Here is a 19,417-nt window from a genome sequence, read left to right as displayed (position 1 = left end):
AAGCAGTTTCTCTATCCCCATCCCAACAGGTGGGGCTTCTGAGTTGGTAGGAAGGGGAGAGTCAGAGAGAGAGAGAAAGTGCAGATAAACCTGCTTGGGAGGCCCACACCCCTTGCTCTGGGGTGTGCAAGTATGTGTGTGTGCACGTGTGTGTGCACGTATGTGTGCACGTATGTGGTGTGCATGTGTGATCTCCCAGGTAGAACTGAGGATCGGGGGACATTGTATAAGGGATGATGCATCACTGTGACGAAGAGGGGTTTACCCAGGAATTCAAGGCTGGCTCAACATTAAATAACCAACCAATGTAACTCACCACACCAAAAAGCATCTGATCACCAGAAGTGATGCAGAAGAGCATTTTGACAAAATTCAATATCCATTCATTACAAAAAAATCTCAGCGAAACAGAAATAGAAGGAAACTTTGTTAAATGGATAAAAGACATTATACTATCCTGCTCAAGCTGCCATTACAAAATACCACAGGCTGAGTGGATTAAATCACAGGAGTTAATTTCCTCACAGTTCTGGAGGCCAGAAGTCTGAGATTAAGGTGACTGCATGGTTGATTCCTGGTGAAGAATCTCTTCCTGGCTGGCAGATGGTGTCTTCTTGCTGTGTCCTCACATGGCCCTTTCTGTGTGTGTGTGTGTGTGTGTGTGTGTGTGTGAGAGAGAGAGAGAGAGAGATAGAGAGAGCGCTAGCTGTCTGGTGTTTCTTCCTCTCCTGAGAAGGACACCTGTCCTATTGGATCAGGGACCCACTGTTCAACCTTAATTGTCTCCTTAGAGGCCCTGGATCCAAATATAGTCACATCGGGGGTTAGAGCTTCAACATATGACTTTTGGGGGAACACAATTCAGTCCATAACAGGTCTTTATAAAATATCTCCAGTTAATACTGTCTAATGGTGAAAGAATAAACATTTCCTCTAAAAACTGGAAATAAGTCAGGGACATTCTTTATCACCACAACTATTTAACACCCTACCAGAAGCCTCAGCCAGTGCAATACTGTAATAAAAAGAGATAAAAATATGCAAGTTAGAAAGGAAGAAATAAGATTGTCTCTATTCTCAGGCGTGATTGGCCCTAGACAAATAAGTGAATTAAGAAAGATTGCAGGATGTAAGGTCAATTTACAAAAAACACTTGTACTTCTATATACTAGCAATACGTAATTGGAATCAAAAATTTAAAAATATGCTATTTACAACAGCATAAAAAAGAGATACCTACAGATAAATCGAACAAAATATGTGCAGGATCTGTAAGATGAATATTCTACAAAAGACATAAATAAAAATAAAATAAATTAATAAAAAGGCACACCATTTAAATTCATTAACAAGACTCAATCTTGTTAAAATGTCAATCCCCTGGAATTTATCTATATATTCAACACAATCTCAATCAAAATCCCAGTTATTATAGAAATCAACAAGTTGATTCTAAAATATGGAAAGACAAGGGAACTAAAAAGTCCAAACAATTTTGGAAAGGAAGAATTATGTAGAGAGAGTCAAATAATCTGTTCTCAAGATTTGCTCTAAAATCACAATAATAAATATTGTGATACTGGTGAAAGAATAGATATACAGATCAACTGATTAGAACAGACAGTCTGTTTATAGGCCTAAACATATAAGGTCAATTGATCATTTGTAAAAGTACAAAGGCAATTCAAAGGAAAAAGATAATTTTTTTCAACAAATGATGCTGATAAGATTGAATGTCCATATGCAAAATAATCGACCTCAAACCATATCTTGCACCATATACCAAAATTAACGAAATAGTTAATTTCCCTAAATGTAAAACCTTAAATTATAAAACTCTAATTAAAATGGAGCAGAAACTTTTTGTGACCTGGGGGTAGGCAAATATTTCTTCGATATGACACTGAAAGCGTGATTCATAAAAAGAAAAAAAAGTGATAAAGTAGACTTCATCAAGATTAAGAACTTCTGCCTTGAGAAGTCACCCTTGAGGAAGTGAAAGGATGAGTACAGAACCTGGCAGGTGTGGGAAGGTCACACACAGGGCGAAGCACTTGTGTTCAGAATATAGAAATAATTCTCAAAACTCAACAATAAGGAAACAAGCAACCAGATTAAAAATCTGGCAAAAGATCTGAACAGAAACCTCACCAAAGAAGACGTGTAGATGATAAATAAGCTCCTGAAAAGATGCTTGATTAGGGAATGCAGATGACAATTACAATGTGTCCCTACCATTGCACACGTTGAGAATGGTTACAATTAAAAATACTGACTATAGCACGTGCAAGCAAAGATACGAGCAACTGGAAATTGTATATACTGCTGATGGGAATGCAAAATGGTACAGCTGTTTTGGAAAAGTTTGGCTGAATGAATGAATAAATAAATAGTAACTGGATGAAATATGGATGAATAAAAAATATGGAATGGAAAGAAGAAATGAAACCATCGTCATTAGCAGACGGCATGTAGAAAACTTAAATTTTGTATTTAAAATTATTTTATGCAATTAGCATATTATTTTAAATGTCAGTTAATACAATAATTAAATTAGTCTGTTTTTATGATCTCTGAGATGTAAGTTCTCTGGGGATAAGGACAAGATCTGTTAGGTGATTTTGTTCATGGTACTTTGATAATCAACATTTGGTATTTGATCATTTTAATAATAAAGTCAACTGTTTTCTCCAAAAATAACCCAAAAAACAAAAAACCAAAACCTCTAATAAGAGAATTTAACAAGTTCGTTAGATACAGGGTCAATAGTGAAAATTTAATTATATTTTTATATACCGGCAACAATAAAAGGAGAAAATGAAAATTTGGCAGTGACATCATTTACAATAACATCCTAAAAGTTCAAGTAACAATAAATCTCATGAAATACATACAAGATCTTTATAATGAAAACTAAAATATCGTTGCAAGAAGTTGAGCGACTAAATACTGTGTATAGATCTATACATCTATAGGCAAATTGATGTACAGGTTCAAAAAAATTCCAGGTAAAATTCCACTACAATATTCTTGTGGAAATTAACAATTGATGATAAAATTTGTTTGAAATGCAAATGACTAAGAACATACAGAGAGCTTTGAAGATTAAGAACAAAGTTGGAGGTTATAAGCTATCAACACATACTTTAAAGTTGCAGTCATCAGAACAGTGGTGAAAGGACAGACAACTAGCCTATTAAGTGCCCAGAAATGGATGAACATGTATATGGACACTTGATTTAGGAAAAAAAAAAAAAGGGCACCACAGATCACTGGAGAAAGAGCAGGCATTTTAGACAAATGGTGCTGGAGAAAATGTACGTCCTAATCCATACTTTTCCCAATGGAAAACATTTGTATCTTGATCCCATTTTATAGCATTTATAAAAGTCACTTTATGAATGGCAAATTGATACAGCATTTAGGATATAAAATAGGAAAATAGCTTCATAAATCTGGGGCAAGCAAAGACTTCTTAAGCACAAAAATCTCTAAACATAAAGTAATAGATTGATGAATTGGTCTTCAATAAGATTAAGAACTTCTGTTCAGCAAAAGACAACTTTGAGAGGGGGACAGAGTCACAAAGCAGGAAATGATGTGTGCACGTATGAAACTAACAAAGGACTGGCTTCTAGAAGATTTTAAGAACTTTTTCAAATCAATGAGAGAAAATCAATTTACTTAATAATAGACAAGGGCAAAGGCATGAATAGGCATCTCAAGTTGATTTCCATATCCAAAATGGTCAATATAATGTGAACAATGCTCAATCCCGTAAGTCATCTGGGATATGTAAATTAAAATCACATAGGACACCCACGTACTTGCCAGAATGGTCCAAGTTAAAAAGAGTCACAATATGAAATGTTGGTGAGTATTTGGAGCAACAAGAACTCTTACACGTTGCTGGCAGTAGAATTAATAGATATCACCATTTTGGAAAATCGCTTGGCAATACCAACTAAGGCTGTGGACATACATACGTACGACCCTTAGTTCTATCCTAGGCATATACCCAATAGAAAAGCACCAAAAACACACACAAAGACATTATCAACAGCATCATTTGTAATAGACCCAACTGAACCCAGTCCAATGTCCATCAATGGATGGTAGAGTGGATAAACAGGTTTCTACATATTCCTACAATGAGTTACTATTAAAAAGTAAGAATAAATGTAATAGTGCAATAAGCAATCTCAAAATTTCAGTTAATCTGGAGCTTAAAATGCTAGAAAAGGAAAAATTACTTTATGGGAATAGGATCACAATAGTGGAGACCTCTGGGGAGAGATAGCGTCCTGAGATTAGAAGCGGGAATGGCAGGTATTTCCTTGATGTTCTTCACCTGAGTGATGGTTCTTTGGGTATGTTCACTTTGAAATAGTCCACCACATTGTACACTTACGAGTTTTCCACTTTTGTGTATGCATGTGACACTTCAAATAAAATAAAAGTTTATTGAAAAATGAGACCCTCTTAAAGGAATGTCTCAAAGATGTACTTAGGAATGGGAAAAATTAACTCTGGAAGAAAAGCCTGAGATGCAAGAAGAAAACATTAACAAAGCAAATTGTAAACAAACATTTACTTCATAGCACAGTAAGGTAATGTCTGATCCACAGAATTTGAAAAAGAGACAGACGTAAATACGAAACAAAAATAAAACTATGTCCATAAGGTGGTACTTGGAATCTAGCCATTCTAAGATCTTGCTTGGTTTAGGAATATGATAAAGATGCTAATTAAAATTATAGTTTGTTATATGTGCATGTTAACATTTATAAAATCACTATTAAAAAAGTAGAAAGTGTGTAAGTTCAAATTCAAAGCATGGAAAAAATGTAATGGGGAAAAAGTTCAATCAATCAAAATAAGGCAAGAAAGGAGAAGAAAACACTAAACATAGAAAAAGCCAGAAATTTGAAACACAGCATGAGGCAAAGGAAATGAATCCTCTTATTCCACTGCTACAGAACAGAGGGGATAGACCAGGGATTCAGTAAGTGAGATCATTGATTATAAGGAAAAATCACTGGAAAAAAATCAAAGGAAAAAAAGCCAATTTGACCCCTACCTCACACGATACACCAAATAAGCTCCTGGAGGTTTATGAAATTAACTGAAAATAAAAACTATAAAAATAAAATATAGCAGAAAATCTGTATGTCTTTGAAGTGGTGATGAATTTTTCAATCAGAACACAAATAACATAAGAAACCAATAAGGAAAAATACTGATAAATACTGACACCATTAGAAGTGAAAAATGTGCTTCATCAGAAAACAGCATCAGGGACATAACATGAAAAGTCAAAAACCAGGGAAGATATTTGCCGCATGCATAAGCAACGGAAGTTCAGTCTCTGATTTGGTTGTATGTTGGTGTGTAACAAAGCACCGGCATCTTAGTAGCTTAAAAACAGCAACTTATTCCCATTTCTGTTGTCTAGCGAGTTGGTGGGAATCAAGGAGAGGATCTCATTTGGAGTTTCTGATGCGGTGACAGCATGGTGGGCTGGACTCACTCTCACACGCTGGCCCCCAGGCTCCCCACGTCCTGCTGGTCACCGGCCAGCCCAGGCTTGAGGGGAGAGAGTGAAGGCGGGTGTCTTTGGAGAGATGTCAGCACAGTCTCTGAAATATATCAAGATCTAAGAATTAATAAGAGAAAGACAAGTAGCCCAGAGAAAAACTGTCAGAGAGGTGCAAAGAGGGGCTTGCTGGCCCACGAAGAACACAGGGGGATGGATGGACGAAGGGACCCTGCTCCTGCATCCATGGGGAAGGGCCGGCATCTGAGTGCGGGAACACGTTGTCGCTGGCGCCTCACACTTAACAACTGGTGTAAATACTGTCCTTCGAGGGGCCTCTGCCCCAGTCCCCGCTGGGCTCTGCTGGTGACACCCAACCTGGGCTCCTGGTCAAGCGGGTGAGAGCCGCCCCTGTCCGCCACCGTCCCCGGGCAGGAAGGCCACTGACTCTTTCCTCCTGGTGCGGAAACACGTGTTTTCCGGACCTTCAGCTGGAAAAGCTTACAGCCAGGCCGGTTGTGACGAAGGAGCAGAGACCACATGTGTGAGCAGCTACGCTTCTCCAAGGACCGTGAGGTGGAACTTTTTATTGTTCTTACGGGTGAGATGAAACCAGCTCTAAATTTCACTTTGGTTTCAAGCTCTAAGGAAATTATATATACGAAAATACAGCTGTAGTTTACCAAAAAGTTGGACTCTGCTGTGCTCCTGGGGCAGGTGAGGCTGCAGGGGGACCCTGGGCTGTGCCGCCGTCCTGGGAGCTGTCCCAGGAGCACGGCCCTGGATGGGCTGGTATGGGGGAGCAGTGCCGCCGGGAGGGATGGTGCGGCCCCCAGGAGGGGGGTGGACATGGCAGGGGGTGCAGACGCCCAGAGACGGTGGGAGCAGTGCCTGGGGGCCCACGGGGACTTGGGTAGCTTCCTCCGGTCACAGTGTCCCAACCGGGCTGCTCCCTGGGAAGAAGAGGGGGAGGGCAACAGGACAAATGCCGCAGGGCAGACCCCGTGTAGGTGGTCTTAACTAGGAAGTGACCAGTTAAACTCCAGGGAAGCTCACATTGTTTCCCTCTTACACTGTGGCCTGGAGCCTCCAGCAAGCTGAGTTCAGCTGCTGAGAACAGGTCCTGGGCTCCTGGGAGGCCGGCACCAGGCCCTTCCTGGGACGGCAGGTGATCCGGGGCGTCGCGGGTGGGCGCACCCCCAGCCCTGCCCCGATCACACTGAGGCCCCCGGGGACGTCTGTGCCCAGGGTGGGAGCTCGGTGCTGGGGGCAGTGTTGGCGGGTCCTGGTGCACTTTTTCCTGCTGTGGATTCTGGGACAATCTTGGGGGCTATTGAGGCTCCACCTGTGACTTTCTTCTCGCAAGTGGCCTCTTGGCCCTTGTGGCCCCATCTGGGGTCACGGTCAGCAGGTGGCCTCAGGTAGTCTTTGCCCCCCGGAGCAGAGAGGAAATGAGCCTGCGGAGGCATGTGAGGGCGTTCCCTTCCCGCTCAGGCGGAAGGGGCAGGGGTGCAGCCCCAGCACTTTCCGTGGCCTGGAGAGCCTGGTCCATCCCCAAAGCTCCAGGCCACACAGCCTCACGGATCCGAGGGGACACCTGCCCGAAGAGTCCTCTCGGTCACACCCAGGGATCACCTTGTTGATTCTGCTGCTCTGGTGAAAACGGCTTCTAAATGCGGACGCCCTGGCACTAATTATAGCACAGATTGCGAGGGGAATTTGGCCGCCTGCACGGTGGCAATCCAGATTAAACAATTAACCTTGATGTCACTATAATTATTAAGATACTTTAGCAAAATGAACTAATTTCCCCACAGGATGTTGAACCAAAATCAACTTCCACTCTCCTGAAGATGCCAAAATAGGAAACGTTCATGGAAAATTACTTTGGGATGTTTAATAAATCTCCCGGGCAGCGGCTCGCCGTCAGTCCTGGACTGTGGGCGCATCGGACGTACAGGCCCCTTAAAGTGACATGGTCGGTGTGCCCTGGGTGAGCCCCGTGCTTGGGGAAGGGCTTGCACCTCTGTGGCGCCCGTGTCCCCTCCAGAGCCACCCTCCCCAGGTCCTGGTCCAGGAGCTCCGGGAGAGGGGCCTTGCCGGGCAGCGCCGCTCCCACCGTGCCGTGTCTGGCTCTGCCGCCCCTGCCAGCTCCCGGCACCCCGTCCGGACTGTCTCTCGTTTGCTCCCACCCCTCCCCCCAGTCCTGGGATCCTCCCTCCTCCGGGCTCTCCTGGGTCCCTGGAGTGCACAGGTCACACAGGAGCCCGCCTGCCCCAGCTCTCTTTGCAAAGGTTTGTGATGACACGCATCTGACTCTAAAAGGGGCAGTTCTTTTACAAGATATTTTGTGTGTCTCCTTCACGTCTGAAAAAGACAGGGGCCAGAACAATCTGCTGGCTTTTCTCTTTTTCCAAAACCAAGAGCACATTTTTTAAAGTCAGCTTTTGACACGATTTCCCCGTTAGACCCTGGGGTCCCTCCTGGCTGCTGTGACAGCCCCACCTGGGTGCTCCCCCCGCCCCCCCCAGGAGCTCTGGGCTGCCTTCTCGCCTGGCAGCCGGCCGGCTCCCTGCTCACCTGTTTCTGTACATTGATGACTTTCCTCTGCACTCGCAATGGGGCCCAGTTTCTCCCTCTGGCCCTTGGGACCCTTGTGGGCAGATTCCTAGCATTTGGCTCCCTCCTCTCTTCCTTCTATCTCAACCCATACCAGGGGAGACGGGGTTCCCCAGGGGAGACGGGTTGTCCCAGGGTAGATGGGGTTCCCCAGGATAGATGGGGTTCCCTAGGGGAGACGGGTTGTCCCAGGATGGATGGGGTTCCCCAGTTTAGATGGGGTTCCCCAGGGGAGATGGGGTGTCCTAGTGGAGATGGGTGTCCCAGAGGAGATGGGGTGTCCCAGGGTAGATGGTGTTCCCCAGGATAGATGGGGTTCCCCAGTTTAGATGGGGTTCCCCAGGGGAGATGGGGTGTCCCAGTGGAGTTGTGTGTTCCTCATGGGTCTTCAGACCCCCAGAATCCCTCCTGTGAGGTTGGAAAGTTCCCCATGAGTAGCACGAGCACAGCATCTGCACACGGACAGATTCTGGGAGGACTGGACCGGCCAAGGCACAGCCATCACCAGGGCAGGGCCTCGCGGGGTGTTTGTCCAAGTGCACTTGCTGGAACCATGGCTCAGGGGTGGAAGCCGGTTCCCAGGGGCTGTGGACTCCCTCCCCACACCCTGCTCTGGCATCCAAATCCTCCAGGCCCAGGCTCACGGTTCCCTGCGGTGACTCCGTCCTGGCACCGGCCCTCCAGGAACAAGATCCTGGGGTAAAGCGAGGCTGGTGGGTCCCCAGCACCACAGCTTCCACCGGCTGTGAGTGACTTTCTGTGCCTTTATGTCCACCATTAATTCATCCTTGAAATCGCCATTAATTAAAAAACTGTGAAATAAAAAGACATATTTTCATTAATTTTAATGGAAAAATAGAATGTGTTTCATTTCAACCCCTGCTCAGCCCTGTGATCTGCCCAGGCTGCCCTTGTGGGAAAGGTGGGTTTTGAACTTTCGCACCAGGGCAAACCAGCTGCCCGGCATCTGCTACCCGAGGGGACCCTCCTCCACAAGAGTACCGTTTGCATTGCAAAGTCCTTCCTGTTTGGGTCTCAGCCATCGGCTCTGGGGCAGCGATGGCCGGTGGGCTGCTCCGTGCGGGTCACGGCCCAGGCCCCGTGGAGGTGGCGCTCGGATCCCCTCCCTCTGCCAACAGCCGCGGAAACAAAGCCGTTTAGATCTGTGAGGATGACACGTCTATTTGAAAGGGTTAACAATTTCAAACAATGTGTTTTAAACCGTCATTATCTTTGCAGTTATGAGATGAACTGCAAAGATATTGTGGCTAATTATGCACTTAAGGGGTCCGAGCCTTCCAGCCGGAGGGAAGGGACCAGGCGGCTTGTGAAATATCTGGGTCGTGCACGTCAGCTTCGATGGGACACGTCTGGGTGGGGGGCGGGTGGAGAGTGGGGGCACAGGGGCAGGTGAGGGCAGCGGGCTGGATGAAGAAGGACAGCGGGGAGGAGACGGCCTCTGCTTTGGCCCATCCCTACGGGAGCCCTCACCCGGCCACGGGCTTGTCCCCTGGAGCCTGAGGCTGCTGGCGGAGGGCTGGACCAAGGGGAGCGCAGGCCTCCTGGATCGAATGCCCTTGGTCCCCAGTTTTCAAAGGCTCCTCCTTACTGGGGTTCACAGAAGCGGGTAGAATGGGCCACAGTCACTGCCCCCCGCACAGGCCAAGGCGGGCAAGCCTGCGTGCCCTGGTCTGCTCGGCTGAGCTCCGCTGGAGCCTCCGCAGGGACACAGCTCTTCCTGTAGCCTCCAGAGGAGAGGGTCACAGCATCCTGCCCCCAGGCCTGGGCGCTGCCTCACTGGACCCCCAGCGTCAAGGGTGACACCGTGCAGGGGCCTAGGGAGAGCAGCCCTGGAGCCTGCGGGAGGGGCCCCGCTGGACACTCAGCCTCCCAGCTCCCAGGCCCTCCCTGTTCCTTGGCTCAGGGACCCCCAAGCCGGCCCTCACCCTCTGCTCCCATCACCACGTCCTCTCTGTCACTGACCCCCGCCTTCCTCGTGAGGACCCCTGGGATGACCTGCTAACCCAGGGGGTCTCCCATCACGTATGTCTCCCCCGATCCCCTCTGCAAAGCCCCCTCGCCAGGTCAGGTGACACACCTGCCCACCTGGGCTCAGGAGTGGGCACCGCTGTGGGCTGCTGTCCGTTTGTCCAGGCTCTCATTGTGGATCCCCATTTATCCCCAAGCTGTCACTGAACGAGGCCATGGTCCCAGTGTTGAGGGGCGGCCTGGGACCACCAGCTGGCGAATGGCTGAGTATCACCCCCCAAAAGAGGGGCTGCATGTGGGGCGTCTGGAGACGTGGACCCCCTCACCCGGCTGCCGTCCCAGGAGACGGTCCTGAGGGCCTGGCCCAATCGGGAGAAAGCTTGTGTGGGGCAGAGCTGCCCAATGGCCTCTAGCCACCCAGGGCCTCAGTCCCCCAACTGCAGGGCCTGAATGGCTGTAAGGAGGACCCCCAGAAGGGCTTACATGAGACCCCAGCCAGGCCACCACCTGGCTTCAGGCTGGGGACACCTGAGCGGAGAGCCCGGCCATGCTAGACTCCGGACCCACAGAAACCGGGAAACTGTAACAGGGGCTGTTGTAACTCTGCGTTAACTTGTCACAAAAAGTAGAAGGCCAGCACGGGTCTCTTCCACTGTCTCACCAAGTGACCGCAGGGGTCAGGACCCTGGGATAGAAGAGCATGTGCAGCGGCTCATGGACCAGGCGGGGGTGTGGGTGCGAGGTCACACGGGGTCACACGGGGTCACACAGGGTCGGGGCTGCCCTGTGTCCCGTCCAGAGGCGGCGATGTGTGTGCATGTCCAGTTGGGGGCCTCCCTGGGGTCTGGGCAGGTCTTGAGGGCAGGACTGTGGCATCACTTCCGTGCCCCCGGGCTTGGCACAGACACAGAGCGTCCTCACGCCGTGTGGAGTCATCCCTCAGACACACGAAGATGAGCCACTGCCTCGCACTGCCCGCCGGGCGCCGGGCCGTCACAGACGCACGTTACCTCCGACAAGACGGCGGGCGCAGAGCACAGACGCTGCTCGCCGCACTCGGGTGGGATGCAGGGGTCGGGCCCAGGAGCAGCTGCGGTAGCCGCCGTCCCACCTGAGTCCTTGGGACTGAGCGTCTGGGCTCTCCCTGGTCCTGCACCCACAGAAAAGCCGGTGCTGACCACTGCGTCCAGGATGCCTCCGGGTGGGACACACTGCAGCAGGCGCCTGGGCCTGGGGACATTCACGGGAAGGGGGACAGAGGGCCACAGCGGGACGGAGGGATGACGGACGGGGAGGCCTGGCCCCGAAGGACTCAGGTGCCGGCCACGGACGCAGCAGCTGTCAGCGGGGCTCTCTCTGCTTCTCCCGCTGAGGACCAACAGTGGGCCCTCAATCCAACCCCTTCTCTCTCTCGGTGGAAACATGACAGAACCAACCATGTGCCTCTTTAGGAGAGAATAGGGGTCCGGGTTCTGGTGTGTTCGCGGTACATTCAGAATCGCTAAGTGACCCAGACCCTGGGCTTGCGGTCATTCAGTTACCATGACGGTTGTGACAATTGAAAAGAAGGTTGCGTGTGTGCGTGTGTGTGCGTGCGCACACGTGTGGCCCTTTACCGCTCACTGCATGTACCTCCATCCCTGCCCTGACTTGGGTTTCACATGAGCCTGAGATGCAGACAGAGATGAGCCCTCAGCCTGTGGAGGAGGAACTGGGCTCTGAGGAGTCGCCTGACTCCCCCAGGTGTCCCCAGGTGTCCCCTCATGGAGGGGGTCTTGGGCGAAGGCCGCCAGCCTGGCTGTGGCCCCACTGATCAGAGTCTGGGACGGGATCACAGCGGGCTTGCAGGGACCCTGAGGCTCGCCAGGACCTCAGGCTCTGTGCCGAGTTGGGCTGTGGATGGCTGCCCTTCTTGGAGGGACCTGCCCCGTGCAGGGTGACGCAGGGCTGCTGCTCAGGACAAGCCCCCGAGCCCCCCCACCCCACGGGAAGCCTGGCTCATCCCCCAGGGTGCTGGATGTGGGGCTACAGGGGCGTCGGTGGGCAGACCTGGATTTCCGCTTCAGGGAGGGATGGGCAGGGGGCGGATGGAGCAGGTCGGCCGCAGGGACGGGCAACAGGCGGGACCCAATCGCGTCTAAATCCCCGAGGGGTTTGCGAGACGGCCTTGGGGCTCGAGGGGCCTGGGCTCCAGGTCTCGCCTGCTGGGCAAGGTGTGGAGGCTGCTGTGTTTCCGCGAGGTCACAGGCCTCCCCCGAAGAGGAAGGAGGCTCGGAGAGTGTGAAGTCACTTCGTCCGGCTGCATCGGGGACCCGCCCGTCATCCGTGGCCTCGCCACCAAGCCACGCGGGGGAACGTTGCCGCGGGGTCTGCCGTGTCCGCAGAGGGGGAGGCAGCTGTGGGGACAGTGGACCCCCTGCAGCTTTGCAAGGAGCCAGGTGGCGTTCCAGAAGGTGCGGAGGGGCCGCCCGCCGAGACTCCCTGAGGAGGGCAGGCCCTGGGGTGCAGAGGGGCCGGTCTTCAGAGCGCAGCCTGGAGTGTACGGAGGTGGGAGGCGGGGGACCTTGGGGCCAGCCTGGGCCTGTCACAGGGATGGGTGAGTTTCAGCAGAGCGAGGTGAACATCGCAAAGGACACGCCAGGGAGGCCGGGTGACTACGCACCCTTCTTGTCGTCCCTCCATGGAGGGGATCAAGGAGTCACTGTGACCAGGCAGAGCAGAGGCCGTCAGGGCCCCTGGCCGCTCCCTTCACCCGCGGTGGTGCTGAGTCACGCTCCCATCCCGTGAGGGGTTCGAGCTCCTCCCCTGGGCCGGGCCGGGCTCTAGACTTTGGGGAGACGGCAGCGGCGGTGAGTGAGTCAGCTCGTGTCGAGGTGAGTGTCACGTGGGAAAATACAGGGAGGAAAGGGGATGGGGTGTGAGGCAGGGCATCTCAGGTCAGTGACACGGAGCCTCCAGGAGCCCCCGAGGGAAGCAGAAGGAAGGGGCCCCGAGACGGGGGTGTCCTGGCTCGTTTGGGGCCAGCAGGTGGCCATCTGGGGCGTGATGTCCGGAGGGCGGCGGGAACGCGGAGCTCTGTGGGTCACGGAAGGCCTTTGGACGTTTCCACTGTGATGAGCTCTAGAAGGAATTCACGTAGGATGGTGGCAACCTCTGACCTTTCACTATCTCCATAGCTCTGCCTTTTCCAGAATGTCATACAGTTGGAATCTCACAGTCTGTAGTCCTTTCAGACTGGCTTCTTTCCCTTAGTCACATGCATTTAAGAGTCTCTGTGTCTTTCCATGACCTGATAGTTCATATCCTTAAAGTGCTGGTTAATATTACATTGTCTGATGGACCCCAGCTTGTTTATCTACTCACCTTCAAGGACACCCTGTTGCTTCCAAGTTTGGCAGTTATGAATGAAGCTGCTATAAACATCTGTGTGTTTATGTGGACGTAAGTTTTCGACTCCTTTGGGTAAACTCCAAGGAGCGTGATTGCTGGATTCTGTGGTGAGAGTACGTTTTGTTTTGTAGAAAACACCACACTGTCTTCCCAAGTGGCTGCACCATTTTGCATTCCCACCAGCAGTGATGACGGCTCCTGCTGCCCCACATCTTCAGCAGCATTTGGTGATGACAGCGCCTGGATTTTGGCCATCCTCATGGGTGTGTAGTGGTACCTCCTTGTTGCTTTAATTTGCGTTCTCATGACGACATAGGACGTGGAACTTCTTTTAATATGATTATTTGCCATCTGTGTATCTTCTTTGGTGAGAAGTCTTTTCTATTTCCCTGTCCCTTTTTTAGTTGGGTTGCGTGTTTTTTATTGTAAAACTTTAATATTTTGGACACCAGTCCTTTATCAGATGTGTCTTTTGCCAGTGTTTTCTCCCGTCTGTGGCTGGTCTTTTCATTCTCCTGACATTGTCGCAGAGCAGAAGTTTTCAATTTTAATGAAGGCCAGCTTATCAATCATTTCTTTCACGGATTACTGTGCCTTTGGTGTTGTGTCGTAATATTTCTATTCCCCAGCATAGAACCAGCCGACGTCGTGGGCTCAGCTCCCTGATGGCCCTGGTCTGACAGCTTCAAGCCCCTCACGTGAGCAGTTCCGAGAAGTAGATGCCGCGATTTATCACCTGCACTTTACTGACAAGGAAACAAATATCCTCACCTGCCGAGACCTCCTGGACCCCGAGTGTGTCACCTGGACCCCAAGTCTGAGCTTTGCCGGCCCGTCCCCGCCGCTGGTCTGATGTGGGGACTCTGTGTGGCTCCGCATCTGCTGTCCGTGCTGCTGTCGGGTGTGGGTGTGTGTGGGTCCCTGCCCCGCTCCCCGTTTCTCCACAGCTCCATTACCTGGTTTGAAAACGCACAGGTGCGAGATTGCATTTTTGTTTCTGCACAACCTGTTTCACTGTCCATTTAGCCCCCAGACGGCTGGCTGGAGGGTTCAGAAGTCTCACAGCCGGGTTGGGTGTGTCTGCCTGACGCACACGGTGACTCGAGTGGGGTCGCTGTCCGCAGGTGACAGTGCGACAAGGGGGTGGCTGCTCCTTGCAGGACCAGGTTTGCTTGGAGGAAGAGGGATGGCATGCGGGCCGCCCCTGTGGGTACTGCTCACACTGCCGTCTGCCATCGAGCGAGTGCTGCCACACGGACCCAGGCCCTCTGAGAACGGCTTTCCTCCCTGGTCTGGCTGGGGGTCCTCCTTGGCGCCTGGCCGGGTGCAAGGGATGCGGGTGAACCAAGGCCGGCCCAGCCCCGCCGCTTCCAGCTCCTGCACGAGCTCTTCCGTCCGTCCGTCTGCCCTGCAGCCGTTGCCCTTTTGCTCCCGCGTTTCTCTGCAGAGGGAACTGCCAGCCGCTTCCCGTTTCTACTTTATTGGCTCTTCATGCCTCATTTTTTACCTCGGGAGCCTTTTTCTTTAAAAAATTGAGACTTTACATAATTTCTTAGTGCTTAAATCAAATGGAAATGTGGTCCATAAAATTTAAGAAAGAAACGTGTCTATTAACTCACATGGGCCACGTCCACCTGGAGGCTCGTTCACACGCCCCTGGGGCCTGGTGGCCACACGAGAAGGAAACCCCATCCAGTGAATTTAATGACTGTTTCCTGCCTGTGGGGTCCCCAACCTCTCCCTCCACCCCCAGACTCTGCTCCAGAGGCAAAGGGACGACCCTGGCCTGACCAGGCCCTCTGCCCAAGGTTCAGAGGCCCCAGGGCCTCTGGCCGCATCTGGTACACAGCAGGTGCCTAATGGGTGCCTGCTGCACTAGACTCAGGGGAACGTGATGGAGGATGAGACCCTGCCGGCCTGGCCTGCCGCTTCCCACACCGATGGGTATTTCAAGCTCAGAAACTCCTCTGATCCCAGGGACCTCAGCTCCCCAGAGAAGCGGCGGGCTGATGCTGGAGGGGCGTCGGGCAGCAGCCCTGTGGCTCATGGCCTTGAGTCTCGGGCAGGCGCCTGAGTCAGACGGGCCCCTGGGCCCTGGGCGGAGGGCTTGGCCTGGGCCTGCCTGGGGGGGGGTCCCTGGCAGTGAGGCCGCAGGTGCCTGGGTAACAGCACCGCTGACCACAGGGACTGAAGAAAAACAGGGCCCAGGTCGGAGGGGGTTAATCGGAAGCTTATACGGAAGCGGGGCCCACAAACACTGCCCACCCTGGCAGGGTCCACGCCTCGGTCGGCTTCTCTCCTGCTCGTCTCTTGTGGTCTTTACGTTTTCATGCAGTTGTCCTGTTTCACCAACCGAGTTATAAAACCCTGGGCCAGGACTGCCTGTGTGCCTCCCCGTCTCTCTCTCGCAGGACCTGGCATGCAAGTTGCTCTCAGGGGCCTCCATGAATCTGCAGGTGGAGTTGAAGAGGGGACAGCTGGAGATGTGCTGGCACGGTTCTGAGGCCCCAAGGGACCCTACAAGGTGGTGCTTTGGAGCCGGGGTGAGAACCCACAGGGGTTGGTTAGTCGTGTGTGCGGGACCCGACTCTTCCCCAAACTGCCCGGGTCCTGAGTCCCCAGAACACAGGCCCCTGTGCTCTGGCTTTGACAGGTTGGAGAGCTGAACTCTAAAAGGCCTCCAGCTTGGACATTCTTGCTTGAGGAGCTCCTGGCTGGGGTGGACGGAGGCACGGGGTAGAGAGTGTTTAGATGGTCCTTGGCGCTTGGCAACACCTCAACTGTTTGGTGAATAAATTAGTGGGCGGCCAAGGGAAGGATGTGTGCTTTACCTGAAGGGGAAACTGGCAGAAAGAACACTTGGTTCCTTTCATAATTTTAGCTTCTGAGGACCCCCCCCCCCCCCCACAGACATGACACGACAGAGCTTTTATAACTGAGCCTACTGAGTGCCAGTTTCCTCATTAATAATACATTATCCTGCTAATCCACATTCTCACCGTCATCACTATGCCCTGTGTGCAGGTCAAGTGGTGTCATGTGAGGAAGCGCCCAGCAAGATCTCCCATGAGGTGAGCCGCGGCTGCTGCGATTGTCACATGATGGTGATGACGAGGGTGGCGATGAGGGCATTGCTGGTGGTGATAGTGATGTAGTGATGGTGGAGGTGATGGTGGAGATCATGGTGACAGGCAGTGATTGTGGTGATGGTGATGGTGATGGTGTTGATGATGATGGGGATGACAGTGACCATGAAGATGATGACAGGCATGATGATGATGGTTACAGTGGAAACTGTGGTGATGATCATAGTGATGGTGGAGATGATGGTGGTGATGATGGTGATGCTGATGATGATGGTGATGATGGTGGTGATGATGGTGATGATGGTGATGATGGTGATGATGATGAGGTGTTGATGGTGATGATGATGGTGGCGGTGATGGTGATGATGATGGTGGCGGTGATGGTGATGATGATGGTGGTGGTGATGGTGGTGCTGATGATGTAATGATGACAGCTATGCTGGGAGCATATATTTTGGGCAGCAGAAAACAGACAGCTCTCCTTGAGGAACCTGGGACCTATAGGAGCCACAGAAGAGAGACACAAATACTCCTCAAAACTACCAGCAATAATGGGCCCCTAATTCCACACTAAGGAGACCCAATACATGTCAAATTCCATTTGTAATTGGATTAAAGTCATTTGCAGCTTGTACAGTTTGTTGAGAAGCACTTCTTTCCCCTTGTGGGTCCAGGCACACATTTCAGTGGCTCACCTCCTCATTACAGACATGTCATCCCTGAGACGTCTGGCTTCCTGCTCACAGAAGCACTGCCCACAGCACAGCTGGTTGCCAAAAGCAGGTAGTGATCAACACTGGGTCGGAGCACCCTGGCCTGACCTACCATCGACCGGCCCTCGGTGCCTGTATCCTGATGTCTGCGATGTATCTTCTGCAGCTGAAAGCGTGAACATTTGCGTGGGAACTGGCTTTATGAGACACATAAACATTTATTTAAAGAGAAATGAAAATAGCAACATAGAAAATGACTGCTTCCTGACTTTAAAATGCCTTCCCTTCAGGTCTCTGGGAGCATAATTATGCTTGTACAGATTTTGTAGCTACTGTCAAGTATGTCTATGAGAGACACTATTTTTTAAGACTTTATTATGCAGCGATAAAATTTCTGCTCCAGAATAAAATAGCATGGATCAAGGTGCCAGCCCAGGAGCTAATAATGTTATAACCTCTCAATTCATGTCTCTGGGTTTAAGCTGTAAATGGAGAATTAACATCAAGGAAGGCATTTTCAGTAACTGCAAATTTTTCTGTCTCCAAACTTGGTGTTATCTAAATTACGAGATTTCAACGGACGTCAAGTGTTACTTTCACCCCGATGTGCACATTCCTCCTGCAGATCCCATGCCCCGCTCGCCTCCCCCAGTTCCACCTCGATGTCATCGGGTGCTGTTCTCATTCTTTCTGGCCCTGGACTGTCTTACAAGAAAAAAATAGAAAATTTAGATAGCCCTATGTCAATGAAAGAAACAAATTGTAAAAATCGAAGAAGCAAAAAAATCTACCCACAAAGAAAAATCCAGCCCCATATGGCTTTGCTGGAGAATCCTATCAAATAGGCAAGGAACAAATAATGTCATAAAGTGAAGAAAGGGAACGATTCCCAGCTCATTCTATGAGGGCAAATAACACCGATACAGAACATGAGACGTGTGTAACAGGAACAGGGGATCAGAGACCAGCATCTCTTATGAACACAGATGCAGAAAGGCTTTATAAAACGGTGGCCGCTCAGACCCAACTCCACAAGACACGAAACCTCCCACTGCGGCCACGTGGAGTTTATCTCAGGAAGGTGAGCTTGCTTCACATTCAAAATCAGTGTCCCTCACCACTTTAACAAAATAAAGGAGAAAAAAATATGATGACCTCAGTAGGTGTAGATAAAGGACTTGACACAATTTGACACCATTCATGATAAAAACTCTCAGAGTTGGAACAATAGAGCATTTTCTAAATCCAATAAAGGCATCTGTGCAAAGCCTGCAGCCAACATCTTCGTTCATGTGAAAGACTGGACACGTTCCCTCTAAGACTGGGGTTAAAGCCAGGATTTCCGCGTTTACCACTTCTGTTCAACATTCCACTGGAGGGTCTGGCCAGCGCACAAGGCAATAAAAAGACTTAAAATATATCAAGTTGGTTGGTTGGATGGAGGGAGAGAGAGGTAGGCCGGTGCAGCCATGCGGGGTTGTGTGGGGTCTTGGGACAGATGGTGGGGCTGGTCCTCATCAGTTTTCCAGGGTGATGGTGGCAGTTGGGTGCTTGGTCTTCTCACAGGTCGGCCAGTCAGCTTCACCTGAAAGGGACACGCAACAAAGCAAATGGATGCATCTATGGGTAGCTCAGGGTGTGACCTAAAGTATGCTCACCCCGTGTCCTCCGTGGGCTGCCCCTTCTGGGGTGCTTTGCCTGGTGGCCAGGACGACCTCATCTTACTAATGCCATCTGCAACATCCTTGTTTCCAAATATGGCCTCATTCTGTGGTCCTGGGTTAGGGCTTCAACACAGGAATCTTTGGGGACACAATTCAACCTGTAACAGGGCTGGTGGTGCTGTCCCTCCACATCAAGGGGTGGACACGGGGTCACCGTCCCCACTCGTCAGGCCCCCCAGGCACTGGCTCGCTGCAGACCCTGCCCCAGCCGGAACAGGGCCCTGGCCCTACACCCGTCCACCCGGCTGTGCCCGTTTGTGTGCTGGGGAGAGCTGTGCGGGGTGTGGAGAAGCAGGGCCAGGTCCCTGCAGGAGCCGTGCGCTTTGGGTGGAGAGAAGAGGGGGACTCAGCGTGGGAAGC

At 51.0% G+C, this 19,417-nt stretch overlaps 1 protein-coding gene across 1 annotated transcript; it reads left to right on the top strand.

Annotated features, from left to right (window-relative positions):
- Positions 1 to 13,171: 13,171 nt before the first annotated feature.
- On the top strand, positions 13,172 to 19,134 carry LOC309610255 (uncharacterized protein). Its single transcript, XM_082352851.1, has 2 exons — positions 13,172 to 14,249; positions 15,946 to 19,134. The coding sequence occupies exon 2, from the start codon at positions 16,692 to 16,694 to the stop codon at positions 17,043 to 17,045; it is 354 nt and encodes a 117-aa protein (XP_082208977.1). The 5' UTR covers positions 13,172 to 14,249; positions 15,946 to 16,691; the 3' UTR covers positions 17,046 to 19,134.
- The last annotated feature ends 283 nt before the right edge of the window (positions 19,135 to 19,417 follow it).

Source organism: Balaenoptera borealis (assembly GCF_965194805.1).
Source record: "Balaenoptera borealis genome assembly, chromosome: 13".
Taxonomy (NCBI): Eukaryota; Metazoa; Chordata; class Mammalia; order Artiodactyla; family Balaenopteridae; genus Balaenoptera; species Balaenoptera borealis.
This window is presented reverse-complemented; position numbering and strand designations above follow the sequence as displayed.